We start from the raw sequence: 27,504 nt of genomic DNA on the forward strand, positions 1-27,504 counted from the left end.
AAAAAGTTATGCAAAGGCAGATGTGAAATCTTGTACATTGGAAGCCAGACAGTTTTTCTGTAAAAAAACAAAGAAAAACATCATCATGAAAACAAGGAGTCTCTCCACCTTCAGAAAATCTATTTTATTTCCTCCAGTTAAATATCCAGTTTTCCGCCGTGCATAACTCACTGCAAGCTTACTCAAAAACAGAAAATTTACCAGTTATTTTTACTCTAGTTTCTAGTGCAAATCTCTGAGTTCACTTAAGAAAAGGCAAAACTAACATATAATTAACTTTGTAACAAAATATAGGATCTACTTGGTTTAAATCAATTCCTTAATATTGATGAACAGTTTATTGTTTCATTTGCTAATTATTTAAGTTACAGGAGGGGTAAATGTTTTATTAGTGAAATAATCTGTCAATGGAATAAGAACTTTTTCAAGTTTCTTTAGAAAGATGAGTTGTTAAAGTTCCTATGTATGCAGATGACCCCAACAATCACTGTCCATCCTGTGATTGGACAGATCAGTGTCCATCCTGTGATTGGTGGCTTCCTCTCCAGCAGGAGGTTGTAAACAGAGTTTAAAAGCAGGCCTGCAAAACTGCAGACATTCACAGGAAACTGGACCAGGAATGGCTCTGCTGAAAGTTCTGCTGCTGCTGTTGGGGCTGGGTGAGTCTGACAAACTGGAAACACTGGACATAGTGGAGACACTTCCTACTGGTTCCAGGGATGCTGCTGCTCTCTGTGACTCTAAAACTTCCCTCTGATTCTTTGTCAGACATAAACTTCATTCCATATGATGTTTTTTAATCTTTATCTGTTTATCTGTTTTCTGCTCCTTCAGCCATGTTTGCTCCTGATTTCTGAGTAAAGTCCTCCTTTTTCTTCTTCAGGTGTTTCAATGAACTCACATGTTTCTCTGCACAAGAGAATCGTTGGAGGTCAAAACTGTGATGACAAGGAGCCTCAAACCCCAAAATTGGTTAGTTAGGGCAAAATTACGGTAAGGCATCAGGTAAACTTCGCGTCACATATTGACGCGAAAAGAATTCCAGCGTCAATATGTGACGAGGACGGACGTCCCATGCGTCAATATATGACGAGTTGGGAGTGAGACTGGGTTGCTCTGTGACACTAAAACTTCACTCTGATTCTTTGTCAGACAAAAACTTTGTTGCATATAAATTGTGATGCTTTTTAATCTTTATCTTTTCATCCTTTTTGTGTTCCTTCAGCCATGTTTGCTCCTGATTTCTGAGTAAATTCCTCCTTTTTCTTCTTCAGGTGTTTCAATGAACTCACATGTTTCTCTGCACAAGAGAATCATTGGAGGTCAAAACTGTGATGACAAGGAGCATCTTTATCATGTTCGGCTGGAGATCAGCAATGGTACTTATACGTTCTTGTGTGGAGCATCTCTGATCCACCGTCAGTGGATCCTGACCTCACTGCTTATCTACAGATGTCTAACCTATTCTGCAGGACTGTTGCAGCAATCTTCGGAGTTCATCCACGGAATGCTCAAACATGACATCATGTTGGTTCAGAGAACCAGTGGATTGGATTTATTTTCCATTCTTTCATTGTTCCTCCTAATGATTCATTTCTACATTGTCATCATTTTGACAATTATCCAGGAGATGGACTAACAACAACCAACCCCAATATGAGAGAAATATTAAAATCATTGTTTCTCATGTTTCTCTGCAGCACACAATGCGACTGTTCCACAACATCTTCAGTGTGTCGACATGAAAGTTACTGGTTTTTTCTTTTCGCTGACACGTGGACATCTATTCATTGCTGAAGCACCAAACAAGCAGGTGTACTATGTAAGTTTGTTTCTTCAATATTTCTCCACAGAGGAAAGAAAACGTTTCTGTTTTACAAAATAGATATATTGTTATAAATTTTCCTACAGGGTGACTCTGGTGGAGGAGTGGTGTTGAACAAGAAGATTTATGGTGTGATTGCTGGCCGTGGATTAAGCCATGCATTTCGGAATTCAGTTTTTAGCATGGTTGTGTGTGATTACATAGACTGGATACGCAATACAACTGGGCTTAACAAACCTAAACTATCATGAAATAAAAATTTCATCAAATTTCTTCTCATATGTAATTTCATAGTTATATCTTCATTAGTTTGGTCTAGATGTTTGTAGAATTAGGACAGATTAATAATTTAGTTTTTTCTCACCTGTCCTTGAACTCCCTAGTGGAACTTTCTCTGCCTCTGAAATGAATAAATAAATCAATAAATTAATGAAAAAAATAATTTCTTGTCTGATCTTCTTTACATTCAAGCTTCATTTTGTCCACTTGATATTTTTCCGGAAATGAGTCTACAAACGTGATATTAACATGTCACGTTTGTCACTGTACATGTTTTAAATCACATGAAGAGAAACACCAGAAGTAATCTATTTATTCAGTTTTTCTTTTTGCTTTATTTTACATCAGAAATGAACATGCAACATCTAAGCTCTGCAGCTCTGGAGTTACTATTCCAGCTTTAGTTCAGTGAACTTTAAACTCCAAGACCAAAGAGCTGTACACAACAATAATGAAAAATAAGTCACATAATTCAACATTTAACAAAAGATTTTCCTCTATTGCAGTTTAACAAAGTGTCACTGTAAATTTTTTATTTTCTTTCACTGCTGAAATTAAATTTAAATTACCTTTATTATGTAAAATTTGTAAGATCAATCAATCAATCAATCAATCAATCAATCAATCAATCAATCAATCAATCAATCAATCAATCATTTTTATTTATAAAGCACCCATCATACTTAAAGCAGCTCAAATGCTGTACAGATCAATAAAAACAAACAAAAGCAAATAATTACCCACTCCAACCCCACATGGAAATACACAACTGCATGGAAAATGCACAAACTAAGCAGAAATTATTCAATTCAGCAAATACAGTTAAAATGGTGGGCCTTGAGCCTGCTGTTAAAGACAGCAACATTTTCTGGATCCCTCAGGTTCTCTGGCAGACGGTTCCACAAACAGGGACCCAATACTGGGAAGACGCCTCACAATAAGTGTGTTCTGACTCTTGGAATTAATAATAGTCCGATGCCAGAGGACGCCTGCTTAATATTCTTCTCATTCAGGTTCCTCTCTAATGTGTTGGTCTGTTGGTCTGCCTTAATCAGTTATTTTTATGTATGACTGTCACCATTCTTAAATGTTATGGTTATGTCAGCATGCAGCTTTGTGCATGTGAACAGATAAAACAGAAAAGACAAAGAGTCCTTTTTGTCCATAACAGAGTGTTCCTTATGAATTTCTTGTAACATTTTTGGTTTATAAAGTTAGAAGATTCATAGTTTCTTTTAAGAAGGAGATTTTAGTTCCATTAGTCATTTTATTTTTCAAAACGTAGAAGCAGGACTTTTTTTCTATTTTTTCATGTTTGTCCTTGACGTGATCTTTGTTAGTACTCTAGATCTACTTTACACCAAACTAACCTTCAGCCACATAAAATATGTTATTTTCTTCAGTAGCAGATGAATATATGATCACATCTATAGTTAGTCAAATCACAGATTGTTGCTGGCCGGTTCGCCTTGTTACTCCACGCCACTGCTCCTCTCCCTTCTCCCTGGTTTCCTCATGGACTCTTCATATCACTGGTCTGGGTTTATTTTTATTCCTTGGACTTTGTTTTTTTACAAGTTTGTCTTTTGTCAATTAAATCTACAACAGAACCTTAATGTTTCCTGCCTGCTGCATTTGTGTCCACACTTCTACCACAATGGAAGTGCAATAATAATGCATTGGACGTTCAAGTCACTCTCTCCATTGTGGTCAGTTGGAGTGAATATATGTAATGAAAACATTTACATATAATAAAACAGTCTTTTAAGAACCACAATAAAGCAAAATTTGTTACAAAATAAAATGGTAACAATCAAATTAGGAACTGAAATTTAGGAATGTTTTTCCAGCAAAATATTTGCTAGATATGTTGCATATTGTAGATCTATAATCAGAGTAATGACATCAATAAATATCTGTCAAAATATTGCCACTGATGCATGACGTCCACTTTAGTGGGCAGGTGATCAGCTGCAATTTCTCCAAATACAAAGCTGTTATTTGGAGACAACATCAGCAGTATAAGTCTTTAGGAGCTGTTTTATGTCACAATATATATATATATATTGTGACATAAAACACAATATATATATATATATATATATATATATATATATATTTAGCTGCAAGAGTTTTCTACAGTAGAAAGAGGGAATGGATATTCCTGAGCTGGTTGACATGCTTTTTCATCTGTCTGCCATATTGGATTTAACTAAATTTTCTTGCACTTGAGTGATGGCTGCAGTTACTGCCACACAAATGTGGTAACATTCAATCACACCACACATAATTTTTCAGTCAGTCTCACCTCACTTATATTGTTTCTTTAAATCTTAGATTTAATAGTGATGGGCCAAACAACACAGAAACCTTGGTACATGCTTAATTTTTTGTGTTTTCTCCCCTTTGTCTTCTATGTAGCCTGATCAACCAGTAATTATGTTTCCCTTTGTCTCATGTAGATAGGTCTGTTTGTCTGTCTGAGTTGATTTCTGTTACTTTGATTTCTTTCATGGGTCCAATTTTGTCATTTTTACCTAAGTGTCTGTTTTGGGTTAAATAAAATACAATTCTTTTTTAAATTAAACTTGTGCCTGTGTGGACAAAATTCTGTATGATAACAGATCAGGCTGAGATTCTGGCAAACGACCAAGAGCAAAGCTTTATTTCCATCTGCAGACGGAGAACAAACACAGCAGTGAGCTGCTCTGAGATCTGATTTGGAGCTGCAAACCCTCACAATATATAGAACTCATGTTACACAATGTGGTCACTCCAGTTTCAGTTGCACAATATACAAGCCACGTAACCACACTGGAGGGTCGGTTAACTCCTTGGATGATAAACATCTTGTTCAAATATGTGAGTTTCCAAAAATCAGGTTTGCTAATGGAACAATTTTGTATAACAAAATACTTGTCAAACCAGAATATCCAGCAGGTGCACCAAACTTTTAATACTGTGACCTGGTGATTTTCCATAGAGAAACTTCTTAAGTCTCAGAGCTTCTATCTAAACTGTCTGTTCTTTTCTTTTAACAAATACTGGTGACTTGCTGTCGCTATCAGCCTGCTGCAGTTGCTGCAGGGACCATCTGACTGGTTCTGCAGAAACTCTCTAGCCTACATATTCTAACAGGTTGAACAACACTAAAGAGGTTAAATGAGTAAAACAATTACATAAAATTGTTACAAAACACAACAATTTTTACTTCACAAACGTTTTCTCTCACACTTTCGGAAAACAGTTAACACTTAAACAGTTAACAGACATTCAACCAGGGAAATCTTCATTATTTACAGCAACAAAAAACAAATCACCTGTTCTTTCTTACCGACTTCATGCTATTCATCACTATAAATCCATGATGTTGCTGTTTCACTACCCAAAAAACTCCTCAAAAAACTTATGCAAAGGCAGATATGAAAACTTGTACATTGGAAGCCAAACAGTTTTTGTTAAAAAAAAAAACAACAAAAACATCAGAAAATCTATTTCATTTTCTCCAGTTAACAATCAAGTTTTCCGTTGTGCAAATCTCACTGCAAACAGAAAATTAACCAATTATTTTTACTCTAGTTTCTAGTGCAAATCTCTCAGTTCACTTAAGAAAAGGCAAAACAAACATATAAGTAACTTTGTAACAAAATATAGGAGCTACTTGGTTTAAATCAATTCCTTAATATTGATGAACAGGTTATTGTTTCATTTGCTAATCATTTAAGTTACAGGAGGGGTAAATGGTTTTTTAGTGAAATAATCTGTCAATGGAATAAGAACTTTTTTCAAGTTTCTTTAGAAAGATGAGTTGTTAAAGTTCCTATGTATGCAGATGACCCCAACAATCACTGTCCGTCCTGTGATTGGACAGATCAGTGTCCGTCCTGTGATTGGTGGCTTCCTCTCCAGCAGGAGGTTGTAAACAGAGTTTAAAAGCAGGCCTGCAAGACTGCAGACATTCACAGGAAGCTGGACCATCAATGGCTCTGCTGAAAGTTCTGCTGCTGCTGTTGGGGCTGGGTGAGTCTGACAAACTGGAAACACTGGACATACTAGAGACACTTTCTACTGGTTCCAGGGAGGCTGCTGCTCCCTGTGACTTTAAAACGTCCCTCTGATTCTTTGTCAGACATAAACTTCATTGCATATAAATTGTGATGTTCATCCTTTTTCTGTTCCTTCAGCCATGTTTGCTCCTGATTTCTGAGTAAATTCCTCCTTTTTCTTCTTCAGGTGTTTCAATGAACTCACATGTTTCTCTGCACAAGAGAATCATTGGAGGTCAAAACTGTGATGACAAGGAGCGTCTTTATCATGTTCGGTTGGAGGGAGTCAATGGTACTCATACACGCTGGTGTGGAGGATCTCTGATCCACCCTAGGTGGATCCTGACTGCAGCTCATTGCTGGAGGTCTCAGCCAGGATGGTAGGAAAGAGTAATTAAGACAGTTTTATCTGCAGATGATCAGGTTTTCTATGTGTCCATTATAATCTAACCTGTTCTGCAGGAATACCACAGTAACTTTAGGAGTTCATCCATGGAATGCTACACAGGAGAAACAGATAATCCAACACAATCCTGTGATGTATTTTGACCAAAGCCATCAGCGGCATGACATCATGTTGCTGAAGCTTCAGAGACCAGTAAGAAATATCCGTCCTGCTCGGCTACGAAGATGCAATAATCGTCCCAAAATGTAAGTCTTTCTCTGGTCAAAAACATGACTTCAGGTTTTCTGTCTCCAGTTCTCCGGTCCTGCTGCCTCTGCTTCAGCACACCTGAGTCAGGTAATCAGGCCACCAGCAGAACCAGAACCTGTTTAGCTCAGGTGTGTTGGACTAGAGACACATAAAGGACTCAGGACACCATCACTGAGGACTGGAGGTGGACACTCCTGTCTCTGTGGATGAAGTCCTTCATGGATTTATTTTCCATTCTTTTATTGTTCCTCCTAATGATTCAATTTCTACATTGCCATAATTTTTTACACTTATGCTAATTGTGTTTCAGTGGTGCTAGAGTTCAGCTGGCAGGAGAAGGACCAACGACAACCAACGCCAATAATCAGCAATGTGAGAGAAATATTGAAGATCTGAGAATAAAAATCTTTGTTTCTTTCTGTACAGAGAAGGTTAAGTGAAGAACATTTTTATGAGTTTCATGTTTCTCCTCATCAGACATTGAACGTCAACCACATCTTCAGTGTGTCAACATGAAAATTAGTGGCTTTACCTTTAGGCAAACACATGGACATCTAGTCATTGCTGAAGCACCAAACAAGGATGTGTCCAGTGTAAGTTTGTTTCTTCTATATTTCTCCACAGAGAAAAGAAAATGTTTCTGTTTTACAACATAAATATATTGTTATAAATTTGCCTACAGGGTGACTCCGGAGGAGGACTGGTGTTGTACGACAAGATTTATGGCGTGATTGTTGGCCATGATGCAACCTCTAAAGTTTACAGCATGGTTGTGTGTGAATACATGGAGTGGATACGCAACACAACTGGGCTTAAATAACCTAAACTATCATGAAACAAAAATTTCATCAAATTTCCTCTCAGATGTAATTTTATAGTTATATATCCATCAGTTTGTTCTAGAGGTTTGCAGAATGATCATAAATTAATAGGTTTGTTTTTCTCACCTGACCTTGACCTCCCTAATGGAGCTTTCTCTGCCTCTAAAATGTAAAAGTAAATCAATAAATTAATGAAAAAAATAATTTCCTGTCTGATCATCTTTACATTCACGGTTCAGTTTGTTGACTTGATATTTTTCCTGGACTTAGTCTACAAATGTGACATGAATTTTAAATCACATGAAGAGAAACACCAGAAGTAATTTATTAATTCTTTTTTTTTTACTTTACATTACATCAGAAATGAACAGGCAGCATCTAAACTCTGCAGCTCTGGAGTTACTATTCCAGCTTTAGTTGTAATGAACTTTAAACTCCAAGACCAAAGAGCTGTACACAATAATAATGAAACAGAAGTTACATAATTCCAGTGGCGGAGTCAGAGGGGTGGCAGGGGTGGCATTTGCCACTCCCAACAGAGCCCTTGACACCCCTACTGCCACCCTACTAGAAATGGTCATTTTAAAATATAATACTTATGAGATTGGCAAAGATTTGCTAGGAAAACTTTAATTTCCGACTGTCCCTGAAGGCAGCCTGACGCAGTAGCAGCTCACTGACGCCACTCATTGGTTAAGCTGACATGTGTCCCCCGCACCTCCCGCTCCTTCCAAATTTTCCGAAATGAAAATATGTTCACCCTATATATGGACCCCTCTGATAAAGCCTTGCTCACACTTTGGCCACCCCTTGAAAAAATGTCTAGCTCCGCCACTGCATAATTCAACAATTAACAAAAAATGAAATCCAAACAACTTAAAAATAAATAATAATAGCATCATAATTTAATAAAGGAAATAAAAAGTTCAATACTTAAAAACAATTCAAAAGTCCAAATCTGGAATGAAAGAGAAGTTTTAAGGAATTCTGTAAAACCAGATAAATCTATTTAATGATAGCCTCTCGTTGCCACATATTTAACATACGAACGACAGAAGAAAATTGTCCTCTATTGCAGTTGAACAAAGTGTCACTGTTAATTTTTAATTTTCTTTCACTGCTAAGATTAAATTTAAATTACATTAATTATGCAAAATTTGTAAGATCAATCAATCAATCAATCATTTTTATTTATACAGCACCCGTCATACTAAAAGCAGCTCAAATGCGGTACAGATCAATAAAAACAAACCAAAGCAAATAATTACCCGCTCCAACCTCACATGAAAATACACAACTGCATGGAAAATGCACAAACTAAGCAGAAATTATTCAATTCAGCAAAGACAGTTAAAATGGTGGGTCTTGAGCCTGCTCTTAAAGACAGCAACATTTTCTGGATCCCAGGCAGACGGTTCCACAAACAAGGACCCAATACTGGGAGGAAGCCTCACAATAAGTGTGTTCTGACTCTTGGAATTAATAATAGTCCGATGCCAGAGGACCTCAAGGCCTGCAGGGGTTCATAAGGTAATAGCAGCTCTGCAAGGAATGATTGTTCAAGAAAATTAAAACATTTAAAAACCAGCAATAGAATCTTTAACTCAATACTGAGACATACTGGGATGTTAAAGGTCATACAAATAGAACAGATACAGCTCAGGGGCCATTCAGGGGCCTCCAGACACTCAGGGGCCCCTAGAAATTATAAGACAGGCCATAGATCTAAAACTGTAGCATCATTTATAGAGAATGACAATGTTATTATATTTTATTTAATGTATTCAGCTGAGAAAAAAAAGTACATTTAGGATTTAACTTGGAAGTTTATTTTGTAAAAGTTTAAAGAATTATCTTGATAGTTTGATTATGTTACCATGGCTACAATATGGTGTAATCTTTGTGTTTGAATTGGGTTTGTTCACAAACACATCACAGCAAATAACCAATGATCAGTGATTGATTTTAAACTCGGTCAATAAACCTGGTCTCCCTCTCACAGGCTTCACCTTATTGATATTTAAACATGTAAGTGATGCTGAGGTTCTCAGTAGGACGGTTCCAGGGGGCAGGGGGTTCTGTCTAAGGCCCCATATTACCTTGTACCAGCTCTGCATGAGCAGCTGCTGCGATGCGCATCTCTGGAATGTACCTGGAATCTACCTGGAATCCCCCGGTTGCCCCTGTCAGTCCGCCAAAGCTTTGGAGACATTTTGATTCATTTCTTTGTGGCATGTTTGGCTTTTTGCTGCGGTTCTACAATATTTTCTCTGATGTTTATTTTGTGAACTCTAAATGTTCTAATTAGGCTGAATCTTCCTGTCATGTTTTCAGCCCTGCAGCTCCACTACTGGGCTGATTGCTAATTACCCTCACCTGCACGCTGCCGCTCCCTATTTAACCAGCTGCGCTTCTGCAGCTCAGTGCGAGATCGTCTGTTGCTCTGGTCACAGCTTTCAAGCACTGTTCCTTGTTACACGTTCCATGAAGTTTTCTGGGTTTTTTGACTCTGCCTGTTCTTGACCACAGATTTTGCCCAGTCCTCCTGAAGAAATCTGATCTCCTGTTGCCGAACCCAGCCTCCCTCTGAACCTGCCTCCAGCCTTCCGTTTATTGGATTTTCTGTACCTGAGACCCATCCGTGCATGACCTGGACTGATTCTACTAATGAGACTCTGGTTGGTTGGTTTTTGTCCCTGTTTGTTCCCCGAGCTCCCCAGGCAACTCCTTTGCCCATTCACCCCAACCTTTGGACTCCCCATTTCCAATCAACCTGTGAGCCCACACCCCCTAGAGCTCCTTTTTCACGTTTGTTCTTATAATAAAAGTTTGAAGTATTGGACACGTGTTTTGGGTTCTGACTAACACTCAATTATCGTTACACTTCCTTTAAAACTTGAGGTTCTGCAGTAACTTCTATTTACACCCGTGAACCTCCAGCCCAGATCCCGTCAACAGCAGCTTTAACCCGCCTGGTGGTACCGGGTGGTACCGGAGCTTTGAGCTGCGTTTTGACTCGCGGTGACAGTTGGTACCGTGTCTTATATCAGGATGTCTGATATAAAGACAGCTATTCTTTATATCTGTCGATGGTACTGACCCAGACTGCCTGTAGTGAACCGAACTGGGTTTTTAGCAGAATGATCAAGTTAAAGTCAGAAGTTTTCTCTGCAGCTGAAGCATTTTTGTGTTTAGGGGTGAGGCGGGTTTTGTCCCGTTATTGCAGAAACGATAATAAAAATATAAATAGAAACAGTTTTTCTAACGTCAACATCAGACCTACGTTTTTATTCACAAACCAAGGTAAAAAAATAAAAAATAAAAAGAATAAAATAAATATATATGTTGTTTCTCTTGCCCATAATTAGAGGACACAGATCTGCCCCCTCCTACTCACCATGGACCCGGTGTGTGAACACCGGGTCCATGGTGAGTCCATGTTCCTCCTTCTGCTGTGGCAGCTGAAGGAGGAACATATCCTTACTGATAACTTTGCCTGAGTTATTTTTAAAGTGACAGTTTTTATAGTTGTATGTTACTTTTTCGACATCATAACTGGGTTACTTCAAACCTATAGGACTGAGGGATTTTCTTACTTTTATTTTTTACCTTACTTTTCTTCATCTCCAAGTTGAACCAGGACAAAATGCCTCCGGCCGACCCCAGAGACCTCAGCAGTATTATACAATGACTTCAATCTATAGAAATGAAGATCAAACTGCTGGAGGTGAACTTTGAAATCAACGCTAACTGTGGAAATGAGACAACTCTTCCTCAAAACAACGGAGAGATCGTACGCCTCGCATCAAGCAGCCCACCCTGGAACGCTCTGGGTGCCAAGCCGAAGCAAAAGTCTCACACTGCGGATCCGATGAGACGACTGACAGGGAGAACCCCTCACCTGGACAAATCGGCGTGGCCGGCTCTGAGCCGAAACCCACCTTCAACTTCAACACCTGCTCCACCGAGCAAAAACAAACAAGCAGCTGCAACCAAAACAGTTCCACCGACTCCGCTTCCAAGGACAGAGCGACCAGCCCAAACCTCAAAACATTCTGACACTTTGGGAATCCCACTGAAAAACAGATTTTCTGCACTCCAGCCTGAGCCTCTGAGTGAAACCTCACCATCAAACATCAACAATGAGGCAAGACCAACACATCCACCCCCCAAGACCCTAAAGGACAAAGTGACCACCAGGAAAACGAAAGGTATGCCAAAAGTGCTTTTTGTTGGAGATGAAGCAGTAAATGGAATCAGTCATGTCTGCAATCCCAAGAAAACCAGAGTGATTTCTTTTCCTGGTGACACTGTGTCTGATTTAACTCACAAAGTTCTCTCTCTAACCGCTGATCAGCCAAATATTGAGTGTTTAGTTGTGCATGTTGGAGCCAACGATCTGGCAAAGCAGAAATCTGAGATTCTGAAAAAGGACTTTAATATTCTTTTGAACACTATGGTAAAATTAAAAATGAAGTTATTTCTCAGTGGTTCAATTCCATCACCTCAATGGGGAGACGAAAAACACTCCAGGCTGGGCATAATAAACAAATGGCTGATTAAAACCTGCTCTACCAGCTCAGTGACCTTCATCGATAACCTCTGGATCTACTGGCAGCGCTTTCACCTTTTTGGAAGAAGCGGACGGAATCTTAATAAACATGGGATAAAGCTACTCACTGCAAACCTTTTTTATTTTATCAACAAGGACAGCAACGTCATCATCGCTTCAGAAGAACAGGCTCGAGGACGTCTGATTAGGATGGCACCCTCTGCATATCAGGAGCCAAAACAAGCTGATACAACATCGACTGGAGACGGAACGACTGGTTCCCTTCCTCCTCCGCCCCCTCCTTGCTCATCCACTCATTCACAGGATTCACAAGACACCTTTGGAGAAATGTCTTCTGGACCAGAGTTTCTTAATTTTACAGACGGAATGAATCAACAGGTTCTACTTGGGACGTCTCTCCTTAGCACTCATGTAACAGACCTCACTTCATTTAAGCCACCTGCCTCTGATTTCCCAGAGGATCCATCACTCTGCATTTCTGCATTTCTCCTTGGATGATAAACATGTTCTTGTTCAAAAATGTGAGTTTCCAAAAATTAGGTTTGCTAATGAAACAATTTTGCATAACAAAATCATTGTCAAACCAGAATATCCAGCAGGTGCACCAAACTCTTAACACTCTGAGCTGGTGATTTTCCATAGAGAAACATCTGAAGCCTCAGAGCTTCTATCTAAACTGTCTGTACTTTTCTTTTAACAAATATTGGTGCCTTGCTGTCGCTATTAGCCTGCTGCAGTTGCTGCAGGGACCCTCTGACTGGTTCTGCAGAAACTCTCTAGCCCAGTGTTTCCCAACCCTGGTCCTCAAGGCACACTGGCCTGCATGTTTTAGGTATTTCCTTGCTTCAGTCCAGCTGATTTCAATTGATGACTGATTAACAGGCGTTTGTTGAACTGCAATCAGTTGAATCAGGCACATTAAAGCAGGGAAACCTCTAAAACATGTAGGACAGTGTGCCTTGGAACCAGAGAACAAGCTACTACTAACAGGTTGAACAACACTAATGAGGTTAAATGGGTAAAACAATTAAATTAAATTAAGAGACATAACAATTTTTACTTCACAAAAGTTTTCTCTCACACTTTCGAAAAAACAGTTAACAGTTAAACAGTTAACAGACATCATTGAACCAGTGAAAACTTCATTATTTATGGCAACCAAAAAGAAATCACCTGTTCTTTCTCACCCACTTCATGTTGCATGCATCAGTATGAATCCATGAAGTTGTTGTTTCACTTCCCAAAAAAATTCCTGAAAAATTATTCAAAGGCAGATGTGAAAACCTGTACATTGGAAGCCAAAAAGTTTTTTTTGAAAAAAAAACAAAAAACATCAACATGAAAACAAGGAGTCTCTCCACCTTCAGAAAATCTATTTTATTTCCTCCAGTTAACAATCAAGTTTTCTGTTGTGCATAACTCACTGCAAGCTTGTTCAAAGACAGAAAATTTACCAATTATTTTTAGTCTAGTTTCTAGTGCAAATCTCTCAGTTCACTTAAGAAAAGGCAAAACTAACATATAAGTAACTTTGTAACAAAATATAGGAGCTATTAGGTTTAAGTCAATTCTTTAATATTGATGAACAGGTTATTGTTTCATTTGCTAATTATTTAACTTACAGGGGGGGTAAATGTTTTATTAGTGAAATAATCTGTCAATGGAACAAGAACTTTTTTCAAGTTTCTTTAGAAAGATGAGTTGTTAAAGTTCCTATGTATGCACATGACCCCAACAATCACTGTCCATCCTGTGATTGGACAAATCAGTGTCCATTCTGTGATTGGTGGCTTCCTGTACAGCAGGAGGTTGTGAACAGAGTTTAAAAGCAGGCATGCAAGACTGCAGACATTCACAGAAATCTGGACCAGCAATGGCTCTGCTGAAAGTTCTGCTGCTGCTGTTGGGGCTGGGTGAGTCTGACAAACTGGAAACACTGGAGATACTGGAGACACTTCCTACTGGTTCCAGGGAGGCTGCTGCTCTATGTGACTCTAAAACTTTCCTCTGATTCTTTGTCAGACATAAACTATATTGCATATAAATTGTGATGTTTTGTAATCTTTATCTGTTCATCCTTTTTTTGTTCCTTCAGCCACGTTTGCTCCTGATTTCTGAGTAAATTCCTCCTTTTTCTTCTTCAGGTGTTTCAATGAACTCACATGTTTCTCTGCACAAGAGAATCATTGGAGGTCAAAACTGTGATGACAAGGAGCGTCTTTATCATGTTCGGCTGGAGAGAACTAATGGTACTCATACGAGCTTGTGTGGAGGATCTCTGATCCACCGCCAGTGGATCCTGACTGTAGCACACTGCTGGAAGTCAGAGCCAGGATGGTAAGAAAGAGTAATTAAGACAGTTTTATCTGCAGATGATCAGGTTTTCTATGTGTTCATCATAATCTAACCTGTTCTGCAGGACTACCACAGCAACGTTCGGAGTTCATCCACGGAATGCTACACAGGAGAAACAGATAATCCAACACAATCCTGTGTTTTATATTAACCGATGGAATTACCAACATGACATCATGTTGGTGAAGCTTCAGAGACCAGTAAGAAATATCCGTCCTGTTCGGCTTCCAAGATGCAATAATCGTCTTAGAATGTAAGTCTTTCTCTGGTCAAAAACATGACTTTAGGTTTTCTGTCTTCATTTCTCCGGTCCTGCTGCCTCTGCTTCAGCACACCTGAGTCAGGTAATCAGCACACCTGAGTCAGGTAATCAGCACACCTGAGTCAGGTAATCAGCACACCTGAGTCAGGTAATCAGCACACCTGAGTCAGGTAATCAGCACACCTGAGTCAGGTAATCAGCACACCTGAGTCAGGTAATCAGCACACCTGAGTCAGGTAATCAGCACACCTGAGTCAGGTAATCAGCACACCTGAGTCAGGTAATCAGCACACCTGAGTCAGGTAATCAGCACACCTGAGTCAGGTAATCAGAACCAGAACCTGTTTAGCTCAGGTGTGTTGGACCAGAGACACATAAAGGACTCAGGACACCATTACTGACGACTGGAGGTGGACACTCCTGTCTCTGTGGATGAAGTCCTTTATGGATTTATTTTCCATTCTTTCATTGTTCCTCCTAATGATTCATTTTCTACATTGTCATCACTTTTGACATTTATCCTAATTGTGTTTCAGTGGTGATACAGTCCAGCTGGCAGGAGATGGAGCAATGACAACCAGCCCCAATAATTCGTTATGTGAGAGAAATATTGAAGTTATGAGAATAAAATCTTTGTTTCTGTTTGTACAGAGAATGTTAAGTGAAAAACACTTTTATGAGTTTCATGTTTCTTTGCAGCATACTATGCTCGTTTTCCACCACATCTTCAGTGTGTCGACTTGAAAGTTACTGGTTTTTTCTATTCACTGACTGGAGGGCATCAAATCATTGCTGCAGCACCAAACAAGGATGTGTCCCGTGTAAGTTTTTTCTTTAATATTTCTCCACAGAGAAAAGAAAATATTTGTTTTACAACATAAATATATTGATATAAATTTTCCTACAGGGTGACTCTGGTGGAGGAGTGGTGTTGAACAAGAAGATTTATGGTGTGTTTTCTAGCAGAGAAATTATTTATGGATATCGGAATGCAACTTACAGCATGGATGTGTGTGAATACATGGGGTGGATACGCAACACAACTGGGCTTAACAAACCTAAACTATCATGAAATACAAATTTCATCAAATTTCCTCTCAGATGTAATTTTATAGTTATATCTCCATCATTTTATGCTAGAGGTTTTTAGAATTATCATAAATTAATAGTTTTGTTTTTCTCACCTGACCTTGACCTCCCTAATGGAGCTTTCTCTGCCTCTGAAATGAATAAGAAAAATCAATAAATTAATGAAAACAACAATTTCCTGTCTGATCGTCTTTACATTCATGGATCAGTGTATTCACTTGATATTTATCCTGAACTGAGTCTTGAAATGTGACATGAGTTTTAAATCACTTGAAGAGAAACACCAATGAACATGATGAACATGCAGCATCTGAACTCTGCAGCTCTGGAGTTACTATTCCAGCTTTAGTTCTAGTGAACATTAAACTCCAAGACCAAAGAGCTGTACAAAACAATAATGAAACAGAAGTTACATAATTCAACAATAAACAAAAAATGAAATCCAAACAACTTAAAAATAAATATTAGCATCATAATATAATAAAGGAAATAAAAAGTTCAATACTTAAAAACAATTCAAAAGTCCAAATGCAGAATGAAAGAGAAGTTTTAAGGGAATAGTTAAAACCAGATAAATCAATTTAATGATAGCCTCTCGTTGCCACATATATAACATAAAAATAAAAGAAGAAAATTGTCCTCTATTGCAATTGAACAAAGTGTCACTGTTCATTTTTAATTTTCTTTCACTGCTAGGATTAAATTTAAATTACATTAATTATGTAAAATTTGTAAGATCAATCAATCAATCATTTTTATTTATACAGCACCGTCATACTAAAAGCAGCTCAAAGTGCTGTACAGATCAATAAAAACAAACCAAAGCAAATAATTACCCACTCCAACCCCAAATGGAAATACACAACTGCATGGAAAATGCAGAAATTAAGCAGAAATTATTCAATTTAGCAAATACAGTTAAAATGGTGGGCCTTGAGTCTGCTCTTAAAGACAGCAACATTTTCTGGATCCCTCAGGTTCTCTGGCAGATGGTTCCACAAACGGGGGACATAATCCTGGGTAAAAGCCTCACAATAAATGTGTGTTGTGATTCTTAAAACTGATAATATTCTGATGCCAGAGGACCTCAAGGCCTGCAGGGGTTCATAAGGTAATAGCAGCTCTGCAAGATATGATGGTTCAAGAAAATTAAAACATTTAAAAACCAGTAAAAGAATCTTAAACTCAATACTGAGACATACTGGGATGATAAAAGTCATACAAATAGAACAGATACAGAGTGACATTCTCCACCCAGCACTGGGCTCCACTCAGCTCACCTTAGGGGTGACACCAAGTGAAGCAAATATTGTAGCTTGAGTTTCTCCTCATTCTGGTTCCTCTCTAAGATGTTGGTCTGCCTTAATCAGTTTTTTTATGTGTCACTGTCACCAGTCTTAAATGTTTTGGTTATGTCAGCATGTGCGTGTGAGCAGATAAAACAGAAAAGACAAAGAGTCCTTTTTGTCCATAACAGAGTGTTCCTTATGAATTTCTTGTAACATTTTTGGTCTATAAAGTTACAAGATTCATAGTTTCTTTTGAGAAGGATGTTTTAGTTCCATTCGTCATTTTACTTTTCAAAACGTAGAAGCAGGACTTTTTCAATTTTTTCATGTTTGTCCTTAACGTGAAATTTAAGAATATTTTTACAGCAAAATATTTGCTAGATATATTGTATATAGTAGATTTATAGTCAGAGTAATGACATCAATAAATACCTGTCAAAATATTGCCACTGATGCATGTCGTCCACTTTAGTGAACAGGTGATCAGCTGCAATTTCTCCAAAAACAAAGTTGTTATTTGGAAACTACATCAGCAGTATTAGTCTTTAGGAGTTGCTTTATGTCACAATATATTTTTTTAGCTGCAAGTTTTCTACAGTAGAAAGAGGGAATGGATATTCCTGAGCTGGTTGACATGCTTATTCATCTGTCTGCCGTATTGGATTTAACTAATTTTTCTTGCACTTGAGTTATGGCTGCAGTTACAGCTATACAAATGTGGTAACATTCAATCACACCACACATAATTGTTCAGTCAGTCTCACCTCACTTATATTGTTTCTTTAAATCTTGGATGTAATTGTGATGGGCCAAACAACACAGAAACCTTGGTACATGCTTAATTTTTTGTGTGTTCTCCCCTTTGTCTTCTATGTAGCCTGATCAACCAGTAATTATGTTTCCCTTTGTCTCATGTAGATAGGTCTGTTTGTCTGTCTGAGTTGATTTCTGTTACTTTGATATCTTTCATGGGTCCAATTTTGTCATTTTTACCTAAGTGTCTGTTTTGGGTTTAATAAAATACAATTCTTTTTTAAATTAAGCTTGTGCCTGTGTAAACAAAATTCTGTATGATAACAGATCAGGCTGAGATTCTGGCAAACGACAAAGAGCAAAGCTTTATTTCCATCTGCAGACGGAGAACAAACACAGCAGTGAGCTGCTCTGAGATCTGATTTGGAGCTGCAAACCCTCACAATATTACATAGAACTCATGTTACACAATGTGGTCACTCCAGTTTCAGTTGAACAATATACAAGCCACGTTACCACACTGGAGGGTCGGTTAACTCCTTGGATGATAAACATCTTCTTGTTCAAAAATGTGAGTTTCCAAAAATTAGGTTTGCTAATGGAACAATTTTGCATAACAAAAACATTGTCAAACCAGAATATCCAGCAGGTGCACCAAACTCTTAACACTGTGACCTGGTGATTTTCCATAGAGAAACTTTTTAAGTCTCAGAGCTTATATCTACACTGTCTGTTCTTTTCTTTTAAGAAATACTTGTGCCTTGCTGTCGCTATCAGCCTGCTGCAGTTGCTGCAGGGAACGTCCGACTGGTTCTGCAGAAATTCTCTAGCCTACATAGTCTAACAGGTTGAACAACAATAATGTGGTTAAATGAGTAAAACAATTAAATAAAATTGTTAAGAGACAAAACACAATAATTTTTTTTTCACAGATCCACATGCACCACACTTAGTGATTTTGGCGGTGTGGTGTCTGTGCCACCTCATCAGAGGGGCTGTTAGGAATAAATGATTCTGTTTTCCTCTCTCTTTTAGCTGCTTGCATGATTATTTTCACACAAACACACATGCCCACACACACACACGCGCACACCCACACACACACACACATATATATACACATGTAAGGATAAAGAAAATTACATATTAGGGAACACCGTCTTTAGGGCAAAGCTTTGGTAAAAACCTACAAAAGGAATCAGAAACTGTTGTCCCACAAAGAAACATGGCAATGGACCAATGCTCCATTAAGTCAATACAGTTAAAATGGTGGGCCTTGAGCCTGCTCTTAAAGACAGCAATATTTTTTGGATCCTTCAGGTTCTCTGGCAGACGGTTCCACAAATGGGGGACATAAAACTGGGTAAAAGCCTCACAATAAATGTGTGTTCTGACTCTTGAAACTGATAATAGTCTGATGCCAGAGGACCTCAAGGCCTGCAGGGATTCATAAGGTTATTGCAGCTCTGCAAGGTATGATTTTTCAAGAAAATTAAGACATTTAAAAACCAGTAAAAGAATCTTTAACTCAATACTGAGACATACTGGGATGATAAAAGTCATACAAATAGAACAGATACAGAGTGACATTCTCCACTCAGCACTGGGCTCCACTCAGCTCACCTTAGGGGTGACACCAAGTGAAGCAAATATTGTAGCTTGAGTTTCTCCTCATTCTGGTTCCTCTCTAAGGTGTTGGTCTGCCTTAATCAGTTATTTTTATGTATGACTGTCACCAGTCTTAAATGTTTTGGTTATGTCAGCATGCAGCTTTGTGCATGTGAGCAGATAAAACAGAAAAGACAAAGAGTCCTTTTTGTCCATAACAGAGTGTTCCTTATGAATTTCTTGTAACATTTTTGGTCTATAAAGTTACAAGATTCATAGTTTCTTTTAAGAAAGAGATTTTAGTTCCATTAGTCATTTTATTTTTCATAACGTAGAAGCAGGACTTTTTTTCTATTTTTTATTGTTTGTCCTTAACGTGGTCTTTGTTAGTACACTAGATCCACTTTACACCAAACTAACCTTTAGCCACATAAAATATGTTATTTTTTTCAGTAGCAGATGAATATATAATCACATCTCTAGTTAGTCAAATCACAGACTGTTACTGGCCGGTTCGCCTTGTTACTCCACGTCACTGCTCTTCTCCTTTCTCCCTGGTTTCCTCATGGATGTCCATGTCTCTGGTTTGGGTTTATTTTTGTTCCTTGGACTTTGCTTTTGATAAGTATGTTTTTTACAATGATATGTAAAACAGAACTTTTATGTTTCCTGCCTGCTGCATTTGTGTCCACTCTTCTACCACAATGGAAGTGCAATAGTAATGCATTGGACTTTAAAGTCACTCTGTCAATTGTGGTCAGTTTGGAATGAATATATATAATGAAAACATTTACATATAAATAAAATAGTTTTTATAAATACCACAATAAAGCCTATACAAGCAACATAACCACCCTGGAGGGTCATGTTTATGATCTTCTTGGATGATGAACATGTTCTTGTTCAAATATGTGAGTTTCCTAAAATCAGGTTCGCTAATGGAACAATGTAGCATAACAGGAACATTGTCAAACCAAAATATCCAGCAGTTGCACCAAACTCTTAACACTGTGACCTGGTGATTTTCCATAAAGAAATGTCTGAAACCTCAGAGCTTCTATCTAAACTGTCTGTTCTTTTCTTTTAACAAATACTGGTGCCTTGCTGTCGCTATCAGCCTGCTGCAGTTGCTGCAGGGACCCTCTGACTGGTTCTGCAGAAACTCTCTAGCCTACATACTCTAACAGGTTGAACAACACTAATGAGGTTAAATGAGTAAAACAATTAAATTAAATTGTTAAGAGACATAAGACAATTTTTACTTCACAAATATTTTCTCTCACACTTTCGGAAAACAGTTAACAGTTAAACAGTTAACAGACATCATTCAACCAGTGAAAACTTCATTATTTATGGCAACCAAACAGAAATCAGCTGTTCTTTCTCACCCACTTCATGTTGCATGCATCACTATGAATCCATGAAGCTGCTGTTTCAATTCCCAAAAAAACTCCTGAAAAAATTATGCAACGGCAGATGTGAAAACTTGTATCTTGTAAGTCAAACAGCTTTTTTGTAAAAAAAAGCAAAAAACAAACAAAAAAAAAAACATTAACATGAAATCAATGAGTCTCTCCACCTTCAGAAAATCTATTTTACTTCCTCCAGATAAATATCCAGTTTTCCGTAACTGGAAATAACTCACTGAAAGCTTATTCAAAACCAGAAAATTTACCAGTTATTTTTAGTCTAGTTTCTAGTGCAAATCTCTCAGTTCACTTAAGAAAAGGCAAAACTAACATATAAGTAAGTTTGTAACAAAATATAGGAGCTACTTGGTTTAAGTCAATAACTTAATATTGATGAACAGGTCATTGTTTCATTTGCTGATTATTTAAGTTACAGGAGGGGTAAATGTTTTATTAGTGAAATAATCTGGCAATGGAATAAGAATGTTTTTCAAGTTTGAGTTGTTAAAGTTCCTATGTATGCAGATGACCCCAACAATCACTGTCCATCCTGTGATTGGACATATTAGTGTCTGTCCTGTGATTGGTGGTTTCCTGTCCAGCAGGAGGTTGTGAACAGAGTTTAAAAGCAGGCCTGCAAGACTGCAGACATTCACAGGAACCTGGTCCATCAATGGCTCTGCTGAAAGTTCTGCTGCTTCTGTTGGGGCTGGGTGAGTCTGACAAACTGGAAACACTGGACATACTGGAGACACTTCCTACTGGTTCCAGGGAGGCTGCTGGTCTCTGTGACTCTAAAACTTCCCTCTGATTCTTTGTCACTTTATTGCATATAAATTGTGATGCTTTTTAATCTTTATCTGTTCATCCTTTTTCTGTTCCTTCAGCCATGTGTGCTCCTGATTTCTGAGTAAATTCCTCCTTTTTCGTCAGGTGTTTCAATGAACTCACATGTTTCTCTGCACAAGAGAATCATTGGAGGTCAAAACTGTGATGACAAGGAGCGTCTTTATCATGTTCGGTTGGAGAGAGACAATGGTACTCATACAGGCTTGTGTGGAGGATCTCTGATCCACCCTAGGTGGATCCTGACTGCAGCTCATTGCTGGAGGTCTCAGCCAGGATGGTAGGAAAGAGTAATTAAGACAGTTTTATCTGCAGATGATCAGGTTTTCTATGTGTTCATCATAATCTAACCTGTTCTGCAGGAATACCACAGCAATATTAGGAGTTCATCCACGGAATGCTACACAGGAGAAACAGATAATCCAACACAATCCTGTGATGTATTTTGACCAATGGCATCAGCGGCATGACATCATGTTGCTGAAGCTTCAGAGACCAGTAAGAAATATTCGTCCTGCTCGGCTACGAAGATGCAATAATCGTCCCAAAATGTAAGTCTTTCTCTGGTCAAAAACATGACTTCAGGTTTTCTGTCTTCATTTCTCCGGTCCTGCTGCCTCTGCTTCAGCACACCTGAGTCAGGTATTCAGGCCACCAGCAGAACCAGAACCTGTTTTGCTCAGGTGTGTTGGACCAGAGACACATAAAGGACTCAGGACACCATCACTGAGGACTGGAGGTGGACACTCCTGTCTCTGTGGATGAAGTCCTTCATGGATTTATTTTCCATTCGTTCATTGTTCCTCCTAATTATTCATTTTCTACATTGTCATCATTTTTGACATTTATCCTAATTGTGTTTCAGTGGTGCTACAGTTCAGCTCGCAGGAGAAGGACCAACGTCAACCAACCCCAATTATCAGCAATGTGAGAGAAATATTGAAGTTGAGAATAAAATCTTTGTTTATCTCTGTACAGAGAAGGTTAAGTGAAGAACACTTTTATGAGTCCCATGTTTCTCTGCAGCAATCAATGAGACTGTTCCACCACATCTTCAGTGTGTCGACATGAAAATTAGTGGCTTTACCTTTGTGCCAACACGTGGACATCTAGTTATTGCTGAAGCACCTAACAAGGAGGCGTACTATGTAGGTTTGTTTCATCAATGTTTCTCCACAGAGAAAAGAAAATGTTTCTGTTTTACAACATAAATATATTGTTATAAATTTTCCTACAGGGTGACTCTGGTGGAGCAGTGGTGTTGAACAACAAGATTTATGGTGTGATTTCTGGCCATGGAGTAAGCCATGCAGTTTACAGCATGGTTGTGTGTGAATACATAGACTGGATACGCAACACAACTGGGCTTAACAAACCTAAACTATCATGAAATAAAAATTTCATCAAATTTCCTCTCAGATGTAATTTTATCGTTATATCTCCATCAGTTTGTTCTAGAGGTTTGCAGAATTATCATAAATTAATAGTTTTGTTTTTCTCACCTGACCTTGACCTCCCTAATGTAGCTTTCTCTGCCTCTGAAATGTAGAAGTAAATCAATAAATTAATGAGAAAAATTATTTCCTGTCTGATCGTCTTTACATTCATGGTTCAGTTTGTTCACTTCATATTTTTCCTGGACTGAATCTACAAACGTGACATGAATTTTAAATCACATGAAGAGAAACACCAGAAGTAATTTGTCAATTCTTTTTTTACTTTATTTTACATCAGAAATGAACATGCAGCATCTAAACTCTGCAGGTCTGGAGTTACTATTCCAGATTTAGTTGTAGTGAACATTAAACTCCAAGACCAAAGAGCTGTACACAACAATAATGAAACAGAAGTTACATAATTCAACAATAAACAAAAAATGAAATCCAAACAACTTAAAAATAAATATTAGCATCATAATTTAATAAAGGAAATAAAAAGTTTAATACTTAAAAACAATTCAAAAGTCCAAATCCGGAATGAAAGAGAAGTTTTAAGGGAATATGTAAAACCAGATAAATCTATTTAATGATCTCGTTGCAACATTTTTAACATACGAATAACAGAAGAAAATTGTCCTCTATTGCAGTTGAACAAAGTGTCACGGTTAATTTTTTATTTTCTTTCACTGCTAAGATTAAATTTAAATTACATTAATTATACAAAATTTGTAAGATCAATCAATGAACCAATCGTTTTTATTTCTACAACACCCATCATACTAAAAGCAGCTCAAATTGCTGTACAGATCAATAAAAACAAACCATAGCAAATAATTACCCGCTCCAACCTCACATGAAAATACACAACTGCATGGAAAATGCACAAACTAAGCAGAAATTATTCAATTCAGCAAATACAGTTAAAATTGTGGGCCTTGAGCCTGCTCTTAAAGACAGCAACATTTTCTGGATCCCTGGCAGACGGTTCCACAAACAAGGACCCAATACTGGGAGGAAGCCTCACAATAAGTGTGTTCTGATTCTTGGAATTAATAATAGTCCAATGCCAGAGGACCTCAAGGCCTGCAGGGGTTCATAAGGTAATAGCAGCTCTTCAAGGAATGATTGTTCAAGAAAATTAAAACATTTAAAAACCAGCAATAGAATCTTTAACTCAATACTGAGACATACTGGGATGATAAAAGTCATACAAATAGAATAGATACAGAGTGACATTCTCCACCCAGCACTGGGCTCCACTCAGCTCACCTTAGGGGTGACACCAAGTGAAGCAAATATTGTGGCTTGAGTTCTGCTTTATTTTCTCCTCAGTTTGGTTACTCTCTATGGTGTTGGTCTGCCTTAATCAGTTTTTTTTATGTATGACTGTCACCAGTCTTAAATGTTATGGTTATGTCAGCATGAAGCTTTGTGCATGTGAGCAGATAAAACAGAAAAGACAAAGAGTCCTTTTTGTCCATAACAGAGTGTTCCTTATGAATTTTTTGTTACATTTTTGGTCTATAAAGTTACAAGATTCATAGTTTCTTTTAAGAAGAACGTTTTAGTTCCATTAGTCATTTTATTTTTCAAAACGTAGAAGCAGGACTTTTTTTCTATTTTTTCATGTTTGTGCTTAACGTGATCTTTGTTAGTACACTAGATCTACTTTACACCAAACTAACCTTCAGCCACATAAAATATGTTATTTTTTTCAGCAGCAGATGAATATATAATCACATCTCTAGTTAGTCAAATCACAGATTGTTACTGGCTGGTTCGCCTTGTTACTCCACGCCACTGCTCCTCTCCCTTCACCCTGGTTTCCTCATGGACTCTTCATGTCTCTGGTTTGGGTTTATTTTTGTTACTTGGACATTGTTTTTCAAAATTAAATGTACAACAGAACTTTTATGTTTCCTGCCTGCTGCATTTGTGTCCACACTTCTACCACAATGGAAGTGCAATAATAATGCATTGGACTTTAAAGTCACTCTGTCCATTGTGGTCAGTTTGGAGTGAATATATGTAATGTAAACATTTACATATAAAATAAAAATAGTTTTTAGAAAAACTACAATAAAGCCTAATTTTTTGCTAAATAAAATGGCAACAATCACTTATTTCCTTAAATATTCAAATTAGGAACTGAAATTTAAGATTGTTTTTACAGCCTAAATATTTGCTGGAGATGTTTCATATTGTAGATATATAGTCAGAGTAATGACATCAATAAATACCTGTCAAAATATTGCCATTGACGCATGACATCCACTTTAGTGGACAGGTGATCAACTGTAATTTCAAACTGGAGAGACTCACACAGAGAAGAAAATAGAGCTGTGTGAAGCTGACACCCCACCCACGTCAAAAAATTCAGCAAATAGTCTGAATGGTTAGTGCTCCGTTTGTGCAGGTTTGTGCCGTTAAAATTTTCGTTTGTGCAGTTTTGGTTTCTGAGATATTAAAAGTTATTTTTTAGGTCATCTAGAGTTCACCATCCCCCCATATCGCTCCAAAACAAACCAAAGTGGGCTAGTTCGTTAGTGCTCCGTTTGTGCAGGTTTGTGCCGTTGAAATTTTCGTTTGTGCAGCTTTCCTCTTTGAGATATTAAAAGTTATAATTTTGGTCATCTATCCCATCCCCCATATCGCTCCAAAACAAACCAAAGTGGGCTAGTTCGTTAGTGCTCCGTTTGTGCAGGTTTGTGCAGTTGAAATTTTCGTTTGTGCAGCTTTCGTCTTTGAGATATTAAAAGTTATAATTTTGGCCGATGACGTCATCCGCCCCCATTTTGCTCCAAACAAGAAATTTTTTGCTTTACCGCTATTATGTCGCCACCACCAACTGGTATGTAAGATGGACCACAATGTCACCCAAGGATTATATTATACAAATGACTAGATTTGATTTTACTTTATTTGGCGCTTTCAGAGTTTAAGATTCAGCTGAATGTGACTGGTTATGATTATCCCCTAATTATACCCAATTAGGGGACAATTAATTTCACCTGCTGTAGGCTGTGCTTTCTGTTTTAGTTCTTCGTCTTCCAGCATATTCCTGTCATGTAAGTCTTGTTTTCTGTGTCGTTTTTATGCAATTGATGTTGCTATGTTTTGGTAGAAAAGATATTATAAATCGTGTATACAGTTAGAGTAAGACAATATTTCTGGTAATTGTCTTTTTGTTTTTTTATGAAGTTGCATGTGCCTCTTGGTTTGCTATTGACACACCCAAATATCTGTAGTGTGAGGCAAAGGGTTTCTATCCTAATTGAGAAGTAATGAACCATGAAAGTAACTGTTTTGAAAATGCAATTTAATTATACAGTCAAATAAGAAACTGTGATTTGAACAATGAACTTTAACAATTTAAACAACAACAAACAGTGCCTTCATAATCTGAAATTTCTCCTGTCTTGAGTAGAAAACTTCTTTCATTTGAGATTTAGGCAGAGCTCAAAACTGTTGAAAGTCAAAATATGGAACATTTGTCATAATATGGAAGCCCATTTCCGCCATTAAAGAAAAAATAAGACCAACTTGAAGTCATAATTTCAACTTTTAAAGTCAAAGTTATGACTGTCATAATTTTGAAATTCAAAGTCATAATTTCTACTGTGAAAGTCATGATTTCGAATCTCATAATTATGACTTTTAAAGTCAAAATTATGACTTCCTGTTGGTCTTATTTTTTCCTTCATGGTGGAAATGGGCTTCCATAATAACTTGCAAAAAGGAAAAAAATAAATTCTGGTCAGGAGTATGTAAACATGGCATGAAACTTTTTGCCTTTGGTCTGGTCTTCAAACTTTCTCGCCCTTTTTTCCCCCCTCACAGATCTGCTGTGTATAACACTGCATGTGGCAGTATTTTCTTCTTTTCAGACACTGTCTTCACAACATTTGCCAGGTCATCAAAAAGCTCCCACACAAATGGAGCTCTCCGGCAGTATGCAGTGTAATGTCCCAGTCCATCTTTGGTCAAGCTTCCCCTGAAAGCGACGACTGCTCTCAAAGTAAATTTTTTTCCTTGCAGAACCATAGTGGAGGGAAATTCACTCAAAGCAAATTCAGTTGAATTTGGAAGGTCTGTGTCAATCCATGCTATTTCTCCGATACTGTAGTTGTGAGTAACGGTTCCTGCACAGAGAGCATTTCCTGAAGTGCTGGCTCCTGTTTTTAATTCTGCTGGACATTCTGATTCATTCTGCAGTGGTCTGAGGCAGGGAGACTGTGGAAGGAAGAGTCCTTTT

At 37.8% G+C, this 27,504-nt stretch overlaps 3 protein-coding genes and 1 long non-coding RNA gene across 4 annotated transcripts in view; all 4 read left to right on the forward strand.

The window, feature by feature from the left end:
* The first annotated feature begins 1,689 nt into the window (after positions 1-1,689).
* On the forward strand, positions 1,690-2,267 carry LOC122830380. The gene is made up of 2 exons (XR_006370514.1): positions 1,690-1,822; positions 1,912-2,267. It is a non-coding gene; the product is annotated as an uncharacterized LOC122830380 (long non-coding RNA).
* Positions 2,268-6,014: 3,747 nt separating this feature from the next.
* On the forward strand, positions 6,015-7,830 carry LOC122830378 (anionic trypsin-2-like). Its single transcript, XM_044115685.1, has 5 exons — positions 6,015-6,124; positions 6,338-6,530; positions 6,613-6,801; positions 7,116-7,398; positions 7,488-7,830. Exons 1-4 carry the CDS (start codon positions 6,085-6,087, stop codon positions 7,243-7,245), a joined length of 552 nt encoding a protein of 183 aa, XP_043971620.1. The 5' UTR covers positions 6,015-6,084; the 3' UTR covers positions 7,246-7,398; positions 7,488-7,830.
* Positions 7,831-11,155: 3,325 nt separating this feature from the next.
* LOC122829327 (hyaluronan-binding protein 2-like) overlaps positions 11,156-27,504 on the forward strand; it is a 34,985-nt gene continuing 18,636 nt past the window's right edge. Inside the window, exon 1 of the mRNA XM_044113790.1 lies at positions 11,156-11,837. Coding sequence (XP_043969725.1) covers positions 11,333-11,837 — 505 coding nt within the window. The 5' untranslated portion in view covers positions 11,156-11,332. The remainder of the gene's footprint in view (positions 11,838-27,504) is intronic.
* On the forward strand, positions 21,587-23,390 carry LOC122830376 (anionic trypsin-2-like). Its single transcript, XM_044115683.1, has 6 exons — positions 21,587-21,677; positions 21,898-22,090; positions 22,173-22,361; positions 22,676-22,737; positions 22,837-22,958; positions 23,048-23,390. Exons 1-6 carry the CDS (start codon positions 21,638-21,640, stop codon positions 23,198-23,200), a joined length of 759 nt encoding a protein of 252 aa, XP_043971618.1. The 5' UTR covers positions 21,587-21,637; the 3' UTR covers positions 23,201-23,390.

This window comes from Gambusia affinis, linkage group LG04 (genome assembly GCF_019740435.1).
Source record: "Gambusia affinis linkage group LG04, SWU_Gaff_1.0, whole genome shotgun sequence".
NCBI lineage: Eukaryota > Metazoa > Chordata > Actinopteri > Cyprinodontiformes > Poeciliidae > Gambusia > Gambusia affinis.

Bases quoted from the DNA above. Each gene is read 5' to 3' on its own strand.
- LOC122830378 (XM_044115685.1), top strand. From the start codon at position 6,085: ATGGCTCTGCTGAAAGTTCTGCTGCTGCTGTTGGGGCTGG. The intron at 6,125-6,337 runs GTGAGTCTGACA...TTTCTTCTTCAG, and splicing joins GCTGCTGCTGTTGGGGCTGG to GTGTTTCAATGAACTCACAT. The intron at 6,802-7,115 runs GTAAGTCTTTCT...ATTGTGTTTCAG, and splicing joins TGCAATAATCGTCCCAAAAT to TGGTGCTAGAGTTCAGCTGG.
- LOC122830376 (XM_044115683.1), top strand. From the start codon at position 21,638: ATGGCTCTGCTGAAAGTTCTGCTGCTTCTGTTGGGGCTGG. The intron at 22,362-22,675 runs GTAAGTCTTTCT...ATTGTGTTTCAG, and splicing joins TGCAATAATCGTCCCAAAAT to TGGTGCTACAGTTCAGCTCG. The intron at 22,738-22,836 runs GTGAGAGAAATA...GTTTCTCTGCAG, and splicing joins CAACCCCAATTATCAGCAAT to CAATCAATGAGACTGTTCCA.